Raw genomic sequence first — 23,186 nt, forward strand, 5'->3', positions numbered from 1 at the left:
TCAGCCAGCAGAGCTGTAGGTTTTTGCTTCCCAATGAATTGATTTTTACCCCTTTAGCACAAAGATACAGATTTACCAGCTTCAGGCTGGAAAACTGCAGTTCTCATTGAGTGAACTGGAGGCAGAGGTGAAGAGGTAGCCTCAGGTGAGAAGGCTGCGGATTCCAGCCATTCCTGCCTGAAGCTCTGGCAGTTTTCCAATAATTGATTCTCAATAGACAATTTCCAGTGACCTGAAATAGTTGATTTTTTAAAAAAAAATTTGTCCATTTTTATGCATATATTTTGTGTAGTGAAATCACTGACCTCTTCATATTCCACCATTACTTTTTTTTTTTTTTTTTTTTTTTTGTACAGCATGTGGGATCTTCCCGGACTGGGGCACGAACCCGTGTCCCCTGCATCGGCAGGTGGACTCCCAACCACTGCGCCACCAGGGAAGCCCCCACCATTACTTTTGATAGTGTTTTGAATACCAAAAATGACAGATTTAATAAAGCGAGGCAGCCTCATTACTTTTCAGATTATATCTAATTGCTTTCCATACTATGGCTATTCCATTATTACTCCAGCATAGTTGGTTGCCACCAGTACTAGCAGTCACTCTTCCTGTGCATTTTGTCACTAATCCATATTTTGAGACATGACTATGTAGGTTAATACAAAAGTCATTTTTAGAGACAATCTGATAAAATTAATTACTATAAGAATTAATTGCTATGATGGAAACAGAAAGATAAGTTGCTCAATTATATATATTTTTCTCAAGTTTTTGGGCAGTTTTGGTATAGGCAAATACCTCTGTAGAAATCCTTACTTAAGATACAGGTAATTGTACTTGTTAATTAAATATCTAGATCAGAGCTGGATTTCATAAAAATTGTTTTCTTAGAAATGCATTATATAGAAAAAAATGTTTTGTATAGAGTCTATTTTTGTTTCTAAGTAAGACATGAGACCTATCAGGTAAATAAGGAATATTTCAATAAATTTGTTACATAAAAGTTTTAAATTTCCATACAGAAAAATTCCATTGCAAACAAAGTAAAAGACAAACAACCAACGAGAGAAAAGTATTTAAAGCATTTTTGACTAGACAGAGGGCTAATTTCTTTTATATATAAAGAGGTTTTACAAATTGGTGATTTAAAAAAAAAAAACACCAGAAAAATAGGCTAATGCAAATGAACAGGTAGTTTACAGAAGTATAAACAAATAGTAAGCATGAAAAGATGCTTAAGCTTCTAAAGAAATTCAGAGTAATACAACTCTTAAAATTCCATTTTTCATCTGTTAGGGTAGCAATGTACTAATGAAGATGTAGGGGAAAATGAGCTCTCCTTATTGTTAGTGCTTTGGAAACATCTACCAGAATTTAAAATGCACATGGTGTTTTATCCAGCAGTTCTGAATGTGCAAAGGGTATATGAACTAAAGAATAATCCGTTTTACATTATTTATGGAAGTAAAAAATCAGAAACAACCTAAAGTTCCATTAATGGAGATTGGATGGACTGCCATCAAATGGAAAACCATCCAGTTTTAGGAAATAACAAGATGACTCTATATGCAGTGACATAGAAATAGTTGTCCCTTCTAGAGAATGTCACACAGAGTGAAGTAAGTCAGAAAGAGAAAATCAAATATCGTATAATAACGCGTATATGTGGAATCTAAAAAAGTGGTACAGATGATCTTATTTGCAAAGCAGAAGTAGAGACACAGCGTAGAGAACAAATGTATGGATACCAAGGGGGAAAGGGGTAGGGTGGGAGGAATTGGGAGACTGACACATATCCATTACTGATACTATGTATAAAATAGACAACTGATGGGAACATACTGTACAGCACAGGGAGCTCTACCTAATGCACTGTGGTGACCTAAATTGGAGGGAAGCCCAAAAGGGAGAGGATATCTGTATGTATGGCAGATTCATTTTGTTGTGCAGTGGAGGCTAACACAACATTGTAAAGCAACCATACTGCAATAAAAATTAATTTAAAAAAAGAAAGAAAAAAATAAAAAAAATTTAAAAAGTGTCTTGGAAATTCAGATGCAATAAATTTCACCTAAGAATTTTAGGGTTGTAGGCTTGTCACAAAAGTAGCATGAAAGCTGATTCCTTATGAATAACCAAAAATTGATAAAAATCAATAAACATACTCAGAAAAGAAAAAAGAAGAAATAGTTGTCCCTGTACACAGTGTGTCTGATTATGTTTGTGTGTGAATAGAAAATATCAGGAAAGATTTTCATAACTCTCTGAAATGTGACTCTCTTTGAGGAGTGGAGTTGGTGGAAGGAGGAGAATTGGGGAGCATTATGTTTCTAAACTGCTTGCTTTTTTTTAAACAAGCATATATTAAATTTGTATTTAAAAGAAAAAATATTTATATAATATCTACCAAATTTTAAATTAAGAATTATATATTTATAAATGAAAGAATTATAGCAAAATTTTTCTGACTTGGTTCCTATTTAGATATTGATTATAAACATTAATTAGTTTACGGAAGGTAAAGGGAGTACTTTTCTATTAGTTAGAGGTTAGACATAAATCAATGATTTCATTCTTAAGATTTGAAAGGTCTTTCAAAAATAACCTGGTTGAATGAGTCATGTGTTATATATATGTAGCATATTAAAGTAAACTTATCACTGGGGAAGGAAAATTTAATGATCATCCATATCATATTCAAAATGTATTAGTTGTTAACATATTTCATTTAAAATAATACTGAGTTCAGGAATAGAAATTTTTTAATTAAATTGAATTGAAGGATACAAAGTTTTGAATCTATGAAAACAAATACTAAAACAATTTCTTTATAAGCAGTAGATATAAAAAATTGCAATATTTATATTTCAAAATATTTATTTTAAAGTTTTTTCTTTTTATGCAAGTTACCTTATAATAAGTATTTTATAGTTTTATTTTCTTTTAATTTTATAATACTTTAAATTTATGAAAATTATAGGCTAAAGATACTGATCATATTTATCTAATAAATTTGTTTTACATTATGGAATCAAATTTTATCACAGGTTTCGTCTTGATATATATCGCTGCTTGGCCAGTCCAGCTTTAATAATGTTAACAGAGGAGGATCCAATTCTGCGAGCATTTGAACTTAGTGCTGATTTAAAAGAACTAAGCCTTGTGGAGGTGGAATTCAGGTGGGAATGAATAGAAATTGTAAATTTAAAAAAAAAATTTATTTATTTTATTTATTTACTTTTGGCTGTGTTGGGTCTTCGTTGCTGTGCACAGGCTTTCTCTTGTTGTGGTGAGCGGAGGCTACTCTTCATTGCAATGCAGTGGCTTCTCTTGTTGCGGAGCATGGGCTCTAGGTGCATGAGCTTCAGTAGTTGCAGCACACGGGTTTAGTTGCTCCACGGCATTTGGGATCTTCCCGGACCAGGGTTTGAACCCATGTCCCCTGCATTGGCAGGCGGATTATTAACCACTGCGCCACCAGGGAAGCCCTGGAAATTGTAAATTATCTCTTTGTTTTCCAGAATATTTTCAGCCTGAGTTTTTTCATAGGCCAAATTATCATTTATTTATCTACATTTGATCCAAAATGACCAAACCTTGCTGCCACATACTTGGGATTTTCCTTTTCCCTCAGTGGAATAGACCCCAGTACCACTTACGTCACTCCGTCCCCATCTTCCTTCTTCTACTCTTCCACCACCCTTAAATCCCTACTTTGTTCAGCATTGCCGGAGGCATTCTAAGGCAGTGTGAAGAGTAGTGGGAATGGTAGCCTTAAGCAAGAAAAAACTTATTTATAACTGCTCTCTGTCCTACTCCCTTCATTCCTAGATTCTGTAATCATCCTTGGAGCCCGATCCTTCATAACTTTCAGAAGCATATAGAATGCTTTTTGTATGTCAGGGACATTCCACACACCCAGACTTTGTCCCTTTTCACTGTTTGGTGAGATTTTCTAGTAGGAGAAACATAGTATGTAGACATAAAATTGATTAGACTGCAATTAGATTCCTAGACTAAGAAGTAGGTAATACGTTGTTTGTTAAAGAAATTCAACTACTGGGCTTCCCTGGTGGCGCATTGGTTAAGAATCCACCTGCCAATGCAGGGGACACGGTTTCGATCCCTGGTCTGGGAAGATCCCACATGCTGCGGAGCAGCTAAGCCTGTGCACCACAACTACTGAAGCCCACGTGCCTAGAGCCCATGCTCCGCAACAAGAGAAGCCACCACAGTGAGAAGCCCGCGCAATGCAACGAAGAGTAGCCCCCGCTCACCACAACTAGAGAAAGCCTGTATGCAGCAACGCAGCCAAAAATTAAATAAATAAATAAATTTTTTTTTTTTTTTAAAGAAATTCAACTACTTATTATTAGGTAATTTTGGTTACATAGTAAGTGGCAAGAATGGATGAAAAAATGTTAGCTGGTGAGGAAAACTTTTTAATTCCTTGAGTTATAATTTTATGCAGCCAGTTCATGGAAAATCCCATTGGAAAAAAAAATTAATCAATGGGAAATCTCCCTATTTTCCCTTTAAAAAAACTGAATGAAAAATTATTTTCTTATATCTAACCCCAATTAATTCATAATTATTTATTTCTAACTTTATTCTTAAGTTGTTCCACTCAGGCATAAGCTTAATGTAATTGATATTTTAAAAAGAATTATCTACTAAAACTTCTTAGTTTCTCAGAAGTGATTTAGGCTTGCCTTTAATGAGCAGGTAAGTCCTAACTTTCAAGGAATAGTGATTCTGAAAGAGAATTCTGTACTAGGTGTGTTTCAGTAGTTTTCTTTCTAACTTGAATTTTGTTTAAATGAGCACTTTAAAAATGAAGCAATGCTATTTTAATATCAGAAGTAGCATAAACATGTTGTAGACTATCCTTGAAAAAACTTCCAGTTAAAAATTATATAATAATATTTATTGGATAGCATCAAGATATTACTATCTACTGTTTAGATAAATAATATAAAAGGAAGCTTTATACAAAACTATTATAGAATGAGGGCAAATGAGTTAAGTGAAGAGCTGGTTGACAAATATTATCAGAACTCCTAGGAATATCAGTACATGTAAGAAAACATTGTGCTTACCTAAGATTATCAGTGTGAACACAGAGAACATAATTGTGTTACAATTTTCCCCAAAGCTATGGAGAATTTATGCACCAGTAGGTTCCTTTGACTGTCAGCACAAAAGATGTTGTGTAGCAGTATCAGAATTAAAATGTTACTGGGTAAAAAATGTTCTAGTGAAAACAGCTTAATTAGAAGGTGGAAGTGACATTTCTAATAATAGACTGTTGCACTTTGCAGGAATGATTATGAGGAGCTAGCCCGGCAATGTAAAATGTTTGCTAAAGATTTACTTGCACAAGCCCGGAATTCTCGCGAATTAGAAGTCATCCTAAACCATACATCTAGTGATGAGCCTCTTGACAAACGGGGACTACTAGAAGAAAGAATGAATTTAAGTCGTCTAAAACTTGCTATCAAATATAACCAAAAGGAGGTATGAGGTTTTCTGTGATATATTTAAATTATTTCCTCCACAGTAGTCTGGTGGCTCAGAACAAAGGCTTTGGAGCAATACATCTAGGTTGAGATCCTAGTTCTGCTTCATAAAAACTGTGTGTCCGTGGGAAAGTTATTGAATCTGTCTGAGCTTTAGTTTAAAGAATTAATTAAAGATATATATATATTTAGAGTTTAGTACAATGAGTATAAGCATTAAGCAAGTACTCAATAAATGGTAGTTGCTATTATTTTTAACAATTAACATTAATAATATGGATGTTAATGTAATGTTTTTGCTATATAGTAGCTATGCAGGTAAGATCCTGTAGAGTAAACGCCTTCCTAATGAAGTTTCCATCTTGTGTTTTGTCTGTCATGGGTTTGTATTATTGATCGCTTATAAGTAGTCCTTTCTATAGTAATAGGGCCTTTCTGTTTAAAAATAAAATATCAGATATTATGTTCCTTATTCTTATTTGTTAATTCATTGTGAAACCCAAAGGTGGAGAGACGTATGCTATGATAACTGAGTTGAATCTGGCTCTCTGGCATCATCCCTTCCTATTAAGGGAAATACCTATTTCTACTCCCCATACACTCACATGCACATGATTCAGGAACTTGAAGAAGGAAGGTATGCATTTTTAACTTCATTTTTTGAGATAATTTATTAGACCTGGATATTTATATGTAGATAATGATGTTCAGTAGAGGGTGTTGGTAAATGGTACTTTTAAGGTATTTCTTCTAAGACCCATTATTCTTACTATCAACATAGATATTGGAATAAAACTTGCTTATCAAATTTATATTAATATAAAAATGGGGCCCCAAACAGATTATGGTAGAAGGCAAGGTATAGGACCTTTGGTGCTAGGGACAGAGTTTTTTTTTGTTTTTGTTTTTGTTTTAACCGGTATGTGGGCCTCTCACTGTTGTGGCCTCTCCCATTGCGGAGCACAGGCTCCGGACGCCCAGGCTCAGCGGCCATGGCTCACGGGCCCAGCCGCTCCGCGGCATGTGGGATCTTCCCGAACTGGGGCACGAACCCGTGTCCCCTGCATCGGCAGGCGGACTCTCAACCACTGCGCCACCAGGGAAGCCCGGGACAGAGTTTTTGATTATCTTGGTTGACAGTTTGAGTCTCCCAATAGCTTTGTGACTCAGGAGATTGATAAAGGAATTATAAGATGTTTACTTTAAAATTACCTAGATTATAAAGCAGAAGCTAACACACCATTGTAAAGCAATTATACTCCAATAAAGATGTTAAACAAATAATAAAATAAAATAACCTAAATATTATATTTCTTATCTAGATCTCTGGCTTCAAATCCTATAATTTTTCTAGTACTCCAGCGTTCTTGCTTAAGGTAGACCATTTATAGGAAAAAAAAATTAAGTACAAGAATTTGGATCAGTGTAGCTGTAAGATTATAAATCAGCAACATACCTATGTGGCTTTAAAAGGAAATAAATGCTAATATGTATATGTAGAAACAGAGAAAATAGGAACCCTGATGTAATCTTCCCCTAACATACATTTTGACTAGATCTTATGTTAATTTATTTACTTATGTGTTGCACAACCTAAAATAGACACAAAATACTAGAAAATGATAGAATGAAGATATAACAAAGATACAAAACCAACTTAAGTGCTTGGCAAAAGAACCTCAAAGAAAGGTGGAAAGAACCGAGATTATCCTGGTAAGGGAAGAAAAAACTAAGAGGCAGTTTCCTAATGATATATATATGTATTTCCCTGAAGAACTCACAGAGGATAACCAGGTGTTCCATTCTAAAGAAGAGTAGAGAAAAGGAAAAAGAAGTAGTGGTAATATTTTTAGTTGGAAGGAAGATACTCTGTAATTTTAAGAATTAATGAAAATGTAAATTAGGTTTTTAAACTAGATTTCTAAAAATAATCAAAGGGGAAGATAATATTTTTCCAGATAGTTGGTAGACTTTGTTCAGGTCATACATCCTGAATAACAAACTACTGTGATACTTAGTGGCATAAAACAATATTTCATGGTCATTTTGTAGTAATTTCATGATCATTTTATTATGCTCTTGGGTTCTTTAGGTCAAGAATTAGGAAAGGACACAGCAAGGCTGATTTGTCTCTGCTTCTCCATGTCAAGGACTCAGCTGGAGATAGCTCAAATGATGGGGGGCTACAGTCATTCGAGAGGCTTCTTCACTCATATGTCTGGTGCCTGAGCAGCAGCTGAGGATTCAAACAGGGAGCTCTGAGTGGGCTGGGCGCTCAGGTGGGTGGGTCCATAGAAGGTGGGTCTCCTAAGAACCTAGGACTGGAACCTTGGAGGGGCATGGCTCTCACGGTGGGCTGGCTGCAGGGGGATGGTCTGAGTAGCCTCTGAGGGCTGACCGGAGTGCCTACATGTAGCCTGGTCTTCTTCATAGCATGGTGGCTTCAGGATAGTAGGACTTTTTACCTGCCAGCTTTTGGCTCCAAGAGCAAGTGTTTCTCAAATAAGGTGGAAGCTGAATGGCCTTTTAAGACCTACCTTCAGAAGTCACATAGCGTCACTTCTTCCAGAATCTACTGGTTAAAGCAATTATAAGCTTGTTGAGTTGAAGGGTAGGTAATGTTGGTAGCCCATCTATTGATGAGAGGAGCATCAAAGAATTTGTGTCTATGTTTTAAAACCACCACAGACTTAGAACATCTCCAATTGAAAATTTGTCCTTCCAATTACATATTTAACATTACTGTTAATTAAATCATCATTATATAGAGGAATGGCAAGGGCAGCAGTCACGCCTGAGATTGCTTTGATACTCGGGGGAAGGATGAAACCACTAAGTTTGGGATGCTACTAAACTGGGTAGTTGGTGGGAAGAAAAGCTATTTTCCTCCCTGATATTTCCTCTTGAGGGACAAATTACGATTCCCTAACAACACTGGAATCTAAGCAGAAGGATAAATAATGAAGACTTAACTGCCAAAAATAGGTATAGTATTGATATATTAGGAAATTTCTTGATAAGCACAATAAACAACAACAAAACTCTGTCTACTTTTTTAAACTACAGTGTTGCATTCTATAGATTCTATTCTATCTTGGGATAAATCATTTTAAAACAGGACATTGACCAAATATTATTTAATATCTGAATGATATTATGATCACTTGTGCTTTACTTTGGTGATTTCAAACCTGATTACATTATTGTGTCCAGAGTTATCAGAATCCTTAACTTATACTTCACAACGTGAGCATCATATTGGGAAAATATTGCTTCTGAATTTTATAAACTAAAAAGCTTCGTAAACTTTGGTAAATTCATTTCTATACTTGAACTAGAATTTTCCTCTTATTTGGGAATATTTTTCCTTTTCTTCTCACATAGAATTCCATTTTAAGAAGATTTAAGAGTATCTTTAATGCATTTTAAGAAATTCTCAGTGTTTTCGTGGAGCATAGAAATATCTGATGTTTACTTTAATTGCTTTGCTTTCTTGACATGTTGGTTTCTTGTAACTGAAATCATCAGTTTTTCTAGGCTGAAGTCTCTTTCTGTGGATTGTGCTTGTTAATTTTGAAATTTCATAAACACTGTTATGAGTCTTTATAAGTTAAACGTTTTGAAATGGCTGAGTAGGCTAGTAATAATCACTAATATTTATATAGTGCATGCTATGACCAGGCACTATTCTAAGAGCTTTACATTTAATCCTCATAACAAGTGTATGACTAGATACTATTATCCCCATTTTATAGATGGGGAATTTGAGGCTTAGAGAGATTTAAAAACTTGCTCAAGGTCATTTAGTAAGTAAGTGGCAGAGCCTGGATTTGAATCTAGGTAATCTGGCTCCAGAGTCTATGCTCTTAACCACCATACTCTTCTATTACACGTAAGAAAACAAAACAAAACAAAAAGAACTGGACTGTATAGAATTGATTTCAAACTATTATTAAAACTTTGACTATCAATTAAATAATAGTACTATCAGATCGTATTTACAAGTTATATTTTACTTTTTTTATATGTGTGTGCTTCGTTTTCAGTTTGTCTCCCAGTCCAACTGTCAGCAGTTCCTGAACACTGTTTGGTTTGGACAGATGTCAGGTTACCGACGTAAGCCTACCTGTAAGAAGATAATGACTGTGTTGACAGTTGGCATGTTTTGGCCAGTTTTGTCACTTTGTTATTTGATAGCTCCCAAATCTCAGTTTGGCAGAATTATTCACACACCTTTTATGAAATTTATTATTCATGGAGCATCATATTTTACATTTCTGCTATTATTAAACCTATACTCTCTTGTCTACAATGAAGATAAGAAAAACACAATGGGGCCAGCCCTTGAAAGAATAGACTATCTTCTTATACTGTGGATTATTGGTAAGTATCAAGTTAGTTTAAAAAGTTCTGCCTTTATTTAGCCCATTAATTCTCCCTTGCTTGGTGGCATTATAAGCTGCCTTCAACTTGTAATTTTACACTGTTTATACAGGAAGAATTTGAATGCTTCCATGATCATTGAAGACGTAACTAACATTTTTTTTAAAAGATAAATGTTCTTGAACTTGATGATAAGGAAGCAGATCTCTTACTTAATATTACTTAATTACACGGAAGTTAAAAATTCTTTGTCAGTTGCTAAAATTGTTCATGATTGTTGAAACAGAAAAACAAGTTTTGCTGATGAATTTTTCTTGTTATAAGAATATGAACATTTTCTTAGGTATTTTGAAATGTAATAATACATTTTGTACTCGGTTGCATTTTAAGAGTTAACTATTTTGTTTTATTATATCATTAGCTTTTCTTTTAAGAACCTATGAACTTTTATAGTTACATATTACCTTATATAGAGAAAACATTCCCTGATGACTCACTCTATAAATCAGTTCTTTGTAATGGCAGCCAGATCTCTTTAGAAATGACAGTTTAAAAGAAAAAAAAGACATTTTATTTTCTAAAAATTGTTTTTTTATAAGTATTATGATGTATCATAAATATTTTAATGATCTTCTGCAGTTTTTACTGCCCTTGCCCTTTTTGGGAGAGGTGGGAGGAGGAGGGAAGTTGAGGTATAATTACATTGTCTATTTATGGTCTTTTAATGACATCCCCTTTATTATTTCCCTCTGGATCTTCAACCTTGTTTTTAACCTCAGCATTTCCCACCTTTTTTTTTTTCTTTACTATTTGCTATAGAGTAAAAGGAATACTGAAATTTATTCTTTTCTATGTTATGAAGCACTGATTGATTAATATGTTCTTGACTGTTTCAGTTATTAAATAATTTAAGAAGAGTTAATGTACAGTGCTCACTTTTAGTTCTTCAGATATAAAAGTGTATTTTGGGATTTTTATTTTTATTTGGAAATCAGTTCATGTCAAGTAACTTGATCTTACATCAGAGTTATGCATTAATGTTTAAAATTAGGTAGATACAGTAAAAATAATACACGTTTGAACTTTAGGCTAAAGAGAATTAAATAATTTCTTCTTGTTAATATTTTCATGTTTCTGATATTTCCACTATCTTATCTAAAATTTAATATTTTAATTTAGGAAATAATTTATACTTTATCATATTTGACTCCAAATTGCATTGTTGTCTTGGAGCTAGGAGAGCAAGCATTTTATAAGGGCATTTTACCTACTCAGGGGGTTGGAAAGTCTATCTTGAAGAAGTGATAAATAAGCTAAGATTTAAAGGATAAATAGGAGTCCACTTGGAGAATTGGGAAAGAAAGGTATTGTAGGAGAATTGGGAGAGAAAAATATTCTAGGCTGATGTAAAAGTTACATTCAGGGGCCCCGTGGCAAGAGAGAGCATGGCGCAAAGAAGGGACTGCGTAAAGGCTGGAGGCAGGAGGACAAGGGAAGTGGGATTTGAGATGAAACTCTAGAAGTGGATGTTATACTAGACCATGGACAGCCTTGTTGGCCATATTAAGTAATTTTGACTTTATACTAAGAGCAGTGGAAAACCACTGGCGTTTTTAAGTAGGTGGGTGACATGATCAGATTTTCATGTTGAAAAGATCGTTCTGGCTACAGCGTAGAGAACGGGTTGGGAGGAAGGGCTGCGGCAAGAGTAGATGGAGGGAGACCGATAAGGAGCCTGTTGCAGTACTCTAGATGAAAGCTGATGGTGCCTTGGACTGACGCCGGTTGCCGTAGAAAGAGAAAGAAACAGATTCGAGAGATATTTACAAAGTAAAGCCAGTAGGACATGGAAATAAATATATATATATATATATATATATGAAGTGAGGGAGGAGGAAATTATTAAGCAACCTAAGTATTCTAGAAGAGTACTAGGTTTGGGGATTTGTGAAAGAGTAGATCCTGAGTGTGGTTTTGGGTATGTTGAAGTTGAAAAGCCTTCGAGAAATTCAAAAGAGATGCCAGTCAGACAATTGGATATCATTGTCTAGAGCTCAAGAAGAAGTTTAAGCTTGAGTTAGCAGTATGCAGATAATCTGCATATATGTTGTAGATGAAACTGTGGGCACACATGAGACACTTGAGAAAGTATAAGATGAGAAGAGAGGACCTAGGAGCAAGCCTCGAGGAATTCCCAGAATGATGAGATTACGGTTTGCTAATCTTAACTAATTCTAAAAAACAGCAAAAAAGGACCCCAAAATGTAGTCCATTGATTGTGTAGTGATTGCATTGCTTATAATAGTTTAAAATTATTGTGTTCTTCCAATCCAGCTCAGAAATGGGAAATACATCAAGTGTATTAGCTTCACTTTGGTGTGCATATTGCACAGGAGCTGGCAAACTGTCGGTGGTACTTAATATTCTTTCCTATGTCTGCCTTTCTTGATCAAAATCTTCTCCAATTCATGTTGTAATTTTTGTCAAGCGTTCCCTTTAGGTATAATATTACATCTTACAGAAATAAAACACTTATTTCTGTCAGCATCTTTCTTGGCTTAGTGTTCTACTGTTACAGTGTTTGGGTTAATAAAATGTAAACGATTTGGTTTAACATTTTTGGTTAGTTTTTATCTATTCATTTTAAATAGAAGCTCATCCAAGTGGAATTTTTAAACACTGTTTTCCCTGTCAGACCTGCAAATATTTCAAAATGTTTTTCTACATAAAATATGGGTACTGTATAATTAAGATGTTACGAACAGATATTTTGAGAATACTTCATGTGTTTCCCAGGGGACTTACTCTGTACACTGGTAAGTCAGAGGATGATTCTGATTGGCTTAACTTGATCTTCATCCATATTTAGGTTGTAGCACTCTGTTCTTTTGTCACTTTACATTCTCCTTAAAAATACCATAGTGGGGCTTCCCTGGTGGCGCAGTGGTTGAGAGTCGGCCTGCCGATGCAGGCGACACGGGTTCGTGCCCCGCTATGGGAAGATCCCACATGCCGCGGAGCAGCTGGGCCCGTGAGCCATGGCCGCCGAGCCTGCACGTCCGAAGCCTGTTTTCCAAAACGGGAGAGGCCACAACAGTGAGGGGGCCCGCTCACTGTTTTTTAAAAAAAAAAACCTTAGTGGAGGAATGTGTCATAAAGCTATTCTTGATTGTCGTACTGTTCTTCGTTACTCCCAGGAATATATAACTATGGAGAAACTTCTGGCCAAAGAAGGGGAAGGGAGTTATTTGGTTCGGTTGGTTTTTATTTATGTATATTTATTCACTGAGCAAATTTTTGAGCACCCACTGTGTATCAGCCACTATTTAGGACATTGGTTGATAAAACAAAGATTCTTACCCTTGAAGAGTTTACCCGAAGTGGGAGGAAGGTAGTCAGTTAATAATAGACATAATAAGTAAACTATATCCATTGTTTAAAAGTGATAAGTACTAAGGGAAAAGAAAGAAGAGTTGGGGGATTGGGAGTGAGGGACATGGGGTTTGCAATTTTAAATAGGATGATCAGAGTAGGTGGTGAGCAAAGATGCAAAGTGAGGGAGTTAGCCAAATGGATGTCTGGGTGAGGAGCTTCCAGCCAGAGGGAAGAGCCCATGTAAAGGCCCTAAGGCAGGAGTCTTGTGTGTTCAGAGAACAGCAAGGAGGCCAGTAGTGGAGGGAAAGATTGATAGGAGAGGAGATCAGAGAGAAGAGGTAATGTAGGGCCTTGTAGACGATTGTAGGGAATTTGGTTTTGACTCTGAATAAAATGAGCTGTAAGGGAAGGTGCAATGCCTACTCTGCAGTCAGCAGCGGTGGTCTTAGGTTCTCATTAACATTCGCACTCGCTGGACACGATAGGCAAAAACCTGGCACCAGATTTACCTACCTTTGGAAGATAGAAGACAGGAAATAGAGCATGTCAGCGTGACAGCTTCAAATATATCTTTATTGGCAGTTTTTACAAAAGGCGGGGCTGCTTCCCAGCCCCATAGGGGCACACTCAGTTGTGTGGAATGAGGCCATATTCATGGGTGTGGGCTACCCCAGCCAAAGAAGCCTAAAATCTACCAGGATTTTTTATAAATCCAGCAGGATATCTTAGAAAGCCTGAGAATGTAGCTCCCACTACATGCACACTTTACATTAAGAGAGACATCACACAGGGAAACTGAGGCCTGTGCTTCTCAACATGTTTTTATATAGTCCTGGTTGGGTATACTTTTAGGGTCTATGAGTCCACTCATAGTCCTCCAGTCCAGATGCAGTTTCCCAATCAGTGGTTGTTTTTATAACAATCTTGAACACAGCTGACCTTCCATATTTTTCTTAATGTAGTATGTTTCCAAGGCGACACTTAAATAGATGATAACATGAGATTTTCTTCCCATGGGAAAAGAGTTCTGTCCTGCAGTTAATTCTTTCTCCTCTGGGAGTTACTACAGTGTTTTGAGGAGAGAAGTAACACTTAAATTTTAAAAGGATTACTCTGATTGTCATGTTGAGAATAGATTTTAGGGAGAACAGGGTAGAAGCAGGGAGACTAGGCTCTTTTAGTAATTCAGGCCAGAGAAGATAGTGGCTTGAAGTTGAAATAGTGGTGAGAAAGGTTAGATCCTAACTATATTTTGAAAGTAAAGCCAGCAGGACTTACTACTGCATTGAATGTGTGATTTAAAAGAATATCAGTCAAGGATGATTCAAGGACATTGAGAGTGAGCAGCTAGGATGGGGTTGCCATTAAGTGAGATGGGGAAGTCTTCAAGAGCAGTGAATTTGGGTGCAGAGATTAGGAGTTCAGTTTGGACATGTTAGGACATCCAGTTTGAGATGTAGAGTAGCCAAGTACCTATACAAGTTAAGTTTAGGAAAGAAGTTTAGAGATATTTATTATTATGTAAATACAGGTTGAGTTCAGAGATAAAAACTTGAAAGTCTATCACATAGATGGTATTTAAAGCCATTAGACTAGACTGGATGAGGTCACTATAGGAGTGAGTGTAGACAGAGAAAAGAATCAGGAACTGAGCCTTTTGGGGGTTTTGTATTTAACATCAATTTGCTTTCTTATGCTTGTTTCACATCATTTATTAAAATACCTCTCTGGGAAAGATATTGTCATATGAAACTTAAGGTTATTTTTTTTCATATTTTAAGAACATTTTACTGAATGTTATTTTTTTCTTCTGAATGAGGCTATAACTGACAGGTGTTATTTATTTAGTACTTTGAGTCTTAAGGTATTTTTTAGTTTATTATTGAATGAAGAGAGCATTATCTGATTTTTTTTCTTCCTTTTTTAGGGATGATTTGGTCAGACATTAAAAGACTGTGGTATGAAGGGTTGGAAGACTTTTTAGAAGAATCACGTAATCAACTCAGTTTTGTCATGAATTCACTTTATTTGGCAACCTTTGCCCTCAAAGTGGTTGCTCACAACAAGGTGACTATTAACTATGTCAACTGGAGGCACAAGTGAAATTTATTTAGGAAAAACCCAGGATATTTAGCTATGTATCTCAGAGTTATTTTGGCCCAAATCTGTGTCTGATGTGTTTTCATTCTAAACCTATCCTTGTGCAAGGGAATAGTACACATTGTTTCCTTCCTTTCTAATAGCTTCAAGGGTGTTAATTACCATTAAATGTTCGTTACCTATTTTATGCCAGGCACCATGGTTGATACTTGCTATACTTTATCTCATTTTATTCTCACAGGGATTCTATGAGACAGATGTCCTTATCCCCATTTTGCAAATAAGGAAAAGGAAGCTCAGAGATAATAAATAACTTGTCCAAGACCACACAGTAAGAAACCAAGACTGGATTTAAATCCAGGTCTGTCTAGGCATTTTCTTTCTACCAAATGCCAATTCCTTAAATCTGAGCTAGGTTCACTTACCTCATTAACCTATATATTACCTCATTAACCTAAGTAACACAAAGTTACTTAAATTGATTAGTGTTAGATATCTTTATATCTATCAGGAAAAAGTTTATCTGAATGGAACTCATTATATAGTGTTTTACACATTCCAAATCATGACTATTATCTTACACAGCTTAAAAAGTTATGTAAATTTAGTTATTTTCTGATTCCTATATTTTTAAATTTAAAATTTGACAAAAATCTAACCTTATAGACATCTTATAATGTTACTTTTATAAAGATGTATTAAAAGCCCAGGAAAGGTAACGGAGATTATGTTAACTATCTTTGTTTACACCTGAGTCAGAATTCTGAGGCGTCACATTCAAGGAACTATTTATATAATATTTTTTGGGTTTTGACTGATTTATAGACTATAGAGAAAGCAAACTGGTTATCTTGTATCACTTTATTAAAAACCTCTATTCATGTAATTGATCAGTAGTACCAAACATGTTTATTAGGTATGTTCCATGACCAGAGTTGTGAAGTTATTAAGAAAATAAAAAGATCATATATAGATAGATGGTTTGATAGAAGGGTTGATGGTCATTGGTTTTTTTAGACTGGTCTCTTTAGTTCTAGAAGCAGGGTGTCCATATAGTTTATTATTCAGACCAAGACACTTTACAAGTGAAAGGGGGCACAATTAATAATTATGCCAGGAAAACTGGTATGTAATCTGGGACTGTCCCAGGCAATTGAAACATGTGGTCATTCTATGTCTAAAGTATAATAATACACTCTTTTTTTTCTTGTTATTTAGAAGGGAGAAAGCATATATGGGCCATTGTAGAATCCTGAGTCAAAGGGCTAGGTTAATTTAATGTGATAGCTAATTAATTGACAGCACACATTCTTAAAGTTTGTGTTGTGGAATTTAAGAAAAACTAGCAGAAATTTCATTCATAAAAAGTCTAATGAAAGTTTTTAACACATTAGTTTTTTAAAACATAGGAATTTCTGAGAAAACCTCTTTATATAGCACAAGTGATATTGCCCCACATATGTAGAAATCTTTTACTTATTTAAAACAATGTTATTTCTATTAAAAGAAGGGAACTTTATAAAACATAAATGGAGTTCCCCCACAAGGAGACATAAAATAGTTTCTTTCAACAGTCAGAATATTTGTTTTTTATTTTCCTAACTTGAGAGAGCTGTTTTGTCTTTGGCTTTTTTTCCCCTAACCTTAGTTTCATGATTTTGCTGATCGGAAGGACTGGGATGCATTCCATCCTACACTGGTGGCAGAAGGGCTTTTTGCATTTGCCAACGTTCTGAGTTATCTTCGTCTCTTTTTTATGTATACAACAAGCTCTATCTTGGGTCCATTACAGGTAAGTAAGTAAAATTTCTTGAAGAAAATTTGTAAAACTACTACACCTTTTACTTGTCCACTGGAACATTGTTTTCTCATGATATTAAAGCTAAACTTTGCTTTTGAAAATAGTTAACAGTTGAAAAGTCACAGCATGTTCATCTGCTTTGCTTCTGGCTGAATGATAATCCTCTGCTTTTAGACATTCCAAACTTTGTTAAGCTGTGGTCCATTGTCCCTCTCCCCCGAGTTCATAGACGTAGATGGATTTAAAATATAGTTATATTTCAGACATACGAAATAAAATTTTGGGACATAAAATTTTGCTTTTTACCAAAATGAATTTCACATTGAAAGTTTTAAGTGATAAATATAAGGGAGATGTTGTACAAACAGAATTCATACTTCATGATGATTTTGAAAATACGTAAGTTATATTGTAACAAAATACTCTTTTACTTTGCTTAATATCAAATGTAGTAAGTTGGAAAATAGAGTATTTAGAGCTAAAAAATTTCATAGAGCTTATGTAGTCCAACTTGATGCTTTACAGTACTTTATAGTTAAAGAAATTGAGCTTTTATCGTTTCAAAGTAGTATGATTATTATACATGAGAGTCCAGGACTAAATTCTAAGTCTCTTTACACTAAAGAAAGGACTCATAATTGGTTGCATGTACCCCACAGATTTTAGTAGCTGATAGTTCTTGAAAGGTGGAGCCAGTTCTGCTTGGGGACCAGCTCTACATAATACTTTGTTATTTTGTAAGTCTGAAAACCTGAGCAATATTCATTTTTCCTTGTTAAGTCAAAATTTACTAACAATTTAGATTCTGTTTTGTATTTTTAAAGGAGATATTTTAAATACAATGCATAATTACCTTCTCCAACAGAGATATGAAAACAAAATATGTAGGAAAAACCCCATTTGATTTGGCTTGTGCTGTCATCCTCCAAGAGTGTTTCCTGAAGTGTGACTCTCTCTTAGCCAAGTCCTGTGAGATGCTCGGACTGAAATAAGTTTGGGATACACTGCATTCCGTATAACCTCTTTTGGGAATTCACAGTACACATTATCACATTAACGCCTATGAGAAAGAAGTAAAGAAACTTGTTTGATCTTGTTCAAACTATCATCACCTAAATTCAGTTAACATCATACCCATTTTTCATGAAATATGCTCAGGTCTCTTTTTTTCTCCAAAACATGGTTTGTGAAACACTGGTTGAGACTATCTGTTATTTTGATTTAATTTTATCACTAATATCTTCTATAAATGTTTTAATCAAGAGTCCACAGTATTTCTACATGCACATTGTTTTCTTTGTTTTTTAGCTAAAAACTGATGGTATCACTAAGTTTCTATACTGAAAATTTCTTTACAGATTTTTACAACAAGTTAAAAAGGAAAAAGTATATTATTATTTCTTAGCAAATTATGTGTTTCTTTTTCTTAGAACTGTTGAGTCAGGTCTTCCTGACTTAATCTTTTCCCAAAAGAACTATAGACATGTATACAAATACTGCGTAAGTGGGTATTTGTCTTTTCAGCTGTGGTGTGTGTTTTTCTCCTCCAGCAGGTACTTTATATTGTTCTAATAGCCATAGAACTAGCAAATAATTTAAGTGAAACTAACAAATATTTAGTGTGCTCCTATTTTTTAAAAGGTCTACAGGTTAATCATAATATATGTTTAAATATTATGGTCTAGTCCAGCAACTGATCTTTTTAAAAACGTATTTTAAGGTATAATTTGCCATACAGTAAAATGTACCCATCTTAACTGTATAGTTTGATGAGTTTTGCAAATATATAAACTTGTCTCGAGTGTGACTGGTTCTCATGGTCGCAGGCTCCCTGCTCCAAGTCATTATATAAAGTCTGCATCCAGCAGGAAGAAGGGGAAAGGCAGAGAGCATGAGCCAGCTGTCTTTCTTTTTTTTTAACAAGAGGACAATTATTTTTCCTCGAGGCCTACAAAATACTTCCACTTATAACTCATTGGCCAGAATTGGGTCACATGGCTGTTTGTATCTCTGAGGAGATGAGTACTTTTAATTGAGCATATTTCCCCCCAAGAAACCAAGGTCTGGTTACTCAGAAAGAGGATGAAAAATAGATATTTAATAAGAATCTGTAGAGTCCTATCTTCAGGCTTTTACTTAAAAGATTTCTCCAATAAAGTTATTTGTTTTCCAGTGTAATCTTATTGACATGAAAGATTTGTATAACATATTGGTAACAAAGAACTCTAGAATAATTTTGTGCAGATTTATAATACATTTTCTTCCGTTTTGTTAATCAGAAGCAAGGAACTCAATTAAAAGAGTGATCCAATTATGAATATAAAGCGAAAAGAAATGCAAAAGGAAAATTGACAATAAGTTAACTACTTTAGCTAAAGTGCAGCTTTTTTTCTTTACATAACATGCTATGTCAGATAATGTTTTTATGTGATTACTGCAGTTGTTTGTTAAATTTATCTCTATTTACTAACATTTTTTTCCTTCCAAATCTTTGTAGATTTAGAAGCTGACAGGCTTTTATTTTAGTTGGTTATATAACCTGCAGTAGGAGTCCAGATCTCTCCCTTAGTTAGAATGACTATAATTTATCATCCAAATAGAGACACTTTAGAGAATGAAAAGGATATTATTCATTACTAAGTTGGGACAACAGCTGTGAACTGGGACTCTACCAGGCAAAGCAAGGTCATGGAATTATCCTGTAGTGGAATACATAAAATGATCCTGATTCAGCAGTGATTGAATCCTTTATTCTATGACTTGAAATTTGTATGATTGTATTTGTTAAATTTCTGACATGTTGTAGGTAGACTTTGGAAGATGGCCTTCTACAATCGGGCCTTACTTTCTAGCCATTGCTCACTATACTCATCTCCTTATCTCTTCATGAAATACTTCTCCATCTGGGCCAAGACCAGTCACTAATCTCACACAGGTCCTGTGCTTTCCCACTTCCTTGTCATTTTTTATGTTATTACCCTGTTTAGAATATCCCAGACCCGGGGTCCCCAACCCCCAGGCCACGGACCGGTATCAGTCCAAGGCCTGTTATGAACCAGACTGCCCAGCAGGAGGTGAGCGGCAGGCAAGCAAGTGAAGCTTCATCTGCCGCTCCCCATTGCTCCCCATCACTCGCATTACCGCCTGCACCATCCCCCACCCCGCCCACCCCGTATGTGGAAAAATTATCTTCCACGAAAACAGGCCCTGGTGCCAAAAAGGTTGGGGACCGCAGTCACAGACTATCCTCTGCTTGTTGAAACTTTACTTATTCATTCAATAAACATTTATTGAGTGCCTGATAGGTACTGGACACTGGGAATATACTAAAGTGAGTATACTGCAGTCTCCTTTTAAAGAATGCATAGTTCACCGAGGATGACAAGCCAATGACAACATTTGGAATGGTAGATGCTGTAATAGAGAGCCCAGAGGAAGGGTACTCACTTCAGTTGAAGGCATCAGAGGAGACTTCCCAGAAGAGATGACACTGAAATTAAGCCTTAAAAGATGAGTTGAAAGGAGGTTGGCTGTAGGGCATTCCAGGGAGAGGGGACATGCACCAGCTTTAGTGTCCCCACCACTAGAAAATCTATTTCTACACTCATACTCCCATGAGAATGAATTTCTCCATATGATGGAGTTAATGTCTGTTTGTTGAATTGAGTTGAAAAACTTGTTAGATGGGGTTGAGTAAATACAAGCACTGATTGGTCTGAGAAAACAAAAAAATCTGATGGAGAAATAGGGCTACATCCTAGCTGTTGCTGTACCTGCTTGTTCCCAATAATAACAGCAACTAACATTTATTGAACATTTCATGTGGGCCAGGCACTCTGTTATATGTTTTCCATTTATTTAGCCCTCATCACAACCCTTGTTATTTTTCATTTTCATTTTACAAATGGAGGGTTTAAGGCTTAGGGAGAGAAATAGTTCACAGAACTATTACGTGGCAGAGTCAAGAGCTGAACCTGCCTCGGTCTGACTCCAGAGACCAGCCTGCTCTTTGAAGTTAGCACTCCCACTTTTTTGAATTCAGGATGCCAGCTAATCTACCTCAGCAGATGTAAGAGACATGATTGGATATAAATCAGTAATGTTACATACTTCAACAACCAAAAAAAAAAAAGGCACAATCTATAAATAATCGTGAATAATGGTAATATTGATAACAGTGAACATTTGAGTCCTTAACTGTGTGTCAGTTACTATTCTAAGATCTTTATTTACATTTATGACCTCATTCAATCCTCACAACCATTCGAAGAGGCGGACTCTTTTATTTACATTTTACAGAGGAAGCAACTTAGGTGTAGAGACATTAAGTAACTTGTACAAGGTCACATGGCTGATGAGTAGTAGAACTGGGATTCCAACCCAGTTTGCCTCAAGAGCTAATGGTCTTAACCACTGTGCTGAATTGCTTCTCAGAGTTTCCTTGAGTAATATGAGTCCCTCATTAACTTTTACTGTACAATACTTCTGTTGGCAGCCTTTCATAATTTATAGATTTTTAAAATTCTTCATTTATCCATGTGTGTCAAATGACTTATGCAGCCTTTAATACTGGTAGTTGGGTGATTAGACAAGAAGGAAAAGGCAGGATCACACAGCTTGGTTCAGAATCTTGCTCCATAACTTACTGTTACCTCTTCTCTTTGAGTCTCAGTTTCTGTATCTGTTGTGAGGATTGAATGGGTCAGTGTATATCACATGCATAGCAGAGTACCTGATGCATCATGGACTTTACATAAACGTTTAGATCCATTCCTCCATTCCCTTAGAGTAGTGGAGGTAACTGTGACTGACCTGAAAAATAATACAAGAAAACTTGGAAAGTGAATGTAGTATGTGACACACGAGTACATCCTTTATTCCTAGTGAATTGTTTGTTTTTATTGGATAATTATCAGACTTGGTTTAGTGGCCTGTATAACATAAATGGCATATTATTGTTGTTTGTAAAGTATTGTTCTTTGTGAGTAAAGAGTGATTTCAGGTGTTTTGCATTTTAGGGTTATACTGGGGATGGATATTTTTTCTTGAAAGGAGTATGGAATGTCAGAGCTAGAGGGAAACTTAGAAGTCGTATAGTCTAGGGGTTCAAAAACTGGAGAGGCTGCAAGGATGGTGTGGGGAACACATTTAACCTACATTCTCCAGTCCTGCCCTCAGAGATGCTGATTAAATAGTTTGGGGTGAAGTCTGACAAATTTTTAATAGCATGTAGATGAGCAAGTCTGATGCAGCATGTGGCCATTTCTTTTATAGGTCAGGAAAGTAAGGCCCAGCTCACATAGTGTTAGAAAAAAGACGGTGCAAAATGTTAATTAACAATTACATCTTTTAAAATACATTTATTCGTGTATTAATTCAACAAGCCCTGCTGTGTACGCAAAATGCGTGAGAACTAAATATTTAATTGTACCCAGCCCCAAATTTCTAATGGGAGAGCTAAGGTAAAAACCGCAAAGTGATGTTTTAGAAAAGCCCTTGCAGGGAGTCATAAGCAAGAATTCAATTCCACCTTTGCCATCTATTAGTTCTTTCACCCTGAGCAATTCACTAAATCTTTCTGAGTTTCAGTTTGTCACTTGGAGAAATGGAGATAATGCTAGCCTTCCCCACCTTGCAGGATAAATAAAAATATGTGATACCTCTTGTTAAATGGTAAAGAGTTAGATAAAAGACGTATAAAAAGTAGTTATGTATTCAGTATTTTATTTATTTATTTTTGGCTGTGTTGGGTCTTCGTTTCCGTGCGAGGGCTGTCTCTAGTTGCAGCAAGCGGGGGCCACTCTTCATCGCAGTGCGCGGGCCTCTCACTGTCTCGGCCTCTCTTGTTGCGGAGCACAGGCTCCAGACGCGCAGGCTCAGTAGTTGTGGCTCACGGGCCTAGTTGCTCCACTACATGTGAGATCTTCCCAGACCAGGGCTCGAACCCGTGACCCCTGCATTGGCAGGCAGATTCTCAACCACTGCGCCACCAGGGAAGCCCCTGTATT

General features: G+C 35.8%; 1 protein-coding gene across 3 annotated transcripts in view; it reads left to right on the top strand.

Moving 5' to 3' along the window:
- The window catches only part of TRPC1 (transient receptor potential cation channel subfamily C member 1), a 63,144-nt gene that overhangs the window by 24,732 nt on the left and 15,226 nt on the right, over nucleotides 1–23,186 (top strand). For all 3 annotated transcript variants that reach the window (XM_024769102.1, XM_024769104.1, XM_024769103.1), the window contains 5 exons: nucleotides 3,048–3,179; nucleotides 5,322–5,517; nucleotides 9,566–9,902; nucleotides 15,205–15,344; nucleotides 17,026–17,169. In XM_024769102.1, the coding sequence (XP_024624870.1) occupies nucleotides 3,048–3,179; nucleotides 5,322–5,517; nucleotides 9,566–9,902; nucleotides 15,205–15,344; nucleotides 17,026–17,169 (949 nt within the window). The remainder of the gene's footprint in view (nucleotides 1–3,047; nucleotides 3,180–5,321; nucleotides 5,518–9,565; nucleotides 9,903–15,204; nucleotides 15,345–17,025; nucleotides 17,170–23,186) is intronic.

The sequence above is a fragment of the Neophocaena asiaeorientalis genome, unplaced genomic scaffold (genome assembly GCF_003031525.2).
Source record: "Neophocaena asiaeorientalis asiaeorientalis breed wild unplaced genomic scaffold, Neophocaena_asiaeorientalis_V1.1 scaffold118, whole genome shotgun sequence".
NCBI lineage: Eukaryota > Metazoa > Chordata > Mammalia > Artiodactyla > Phocoenidae > Neophocaena > Neophocaena asiaeorientalis.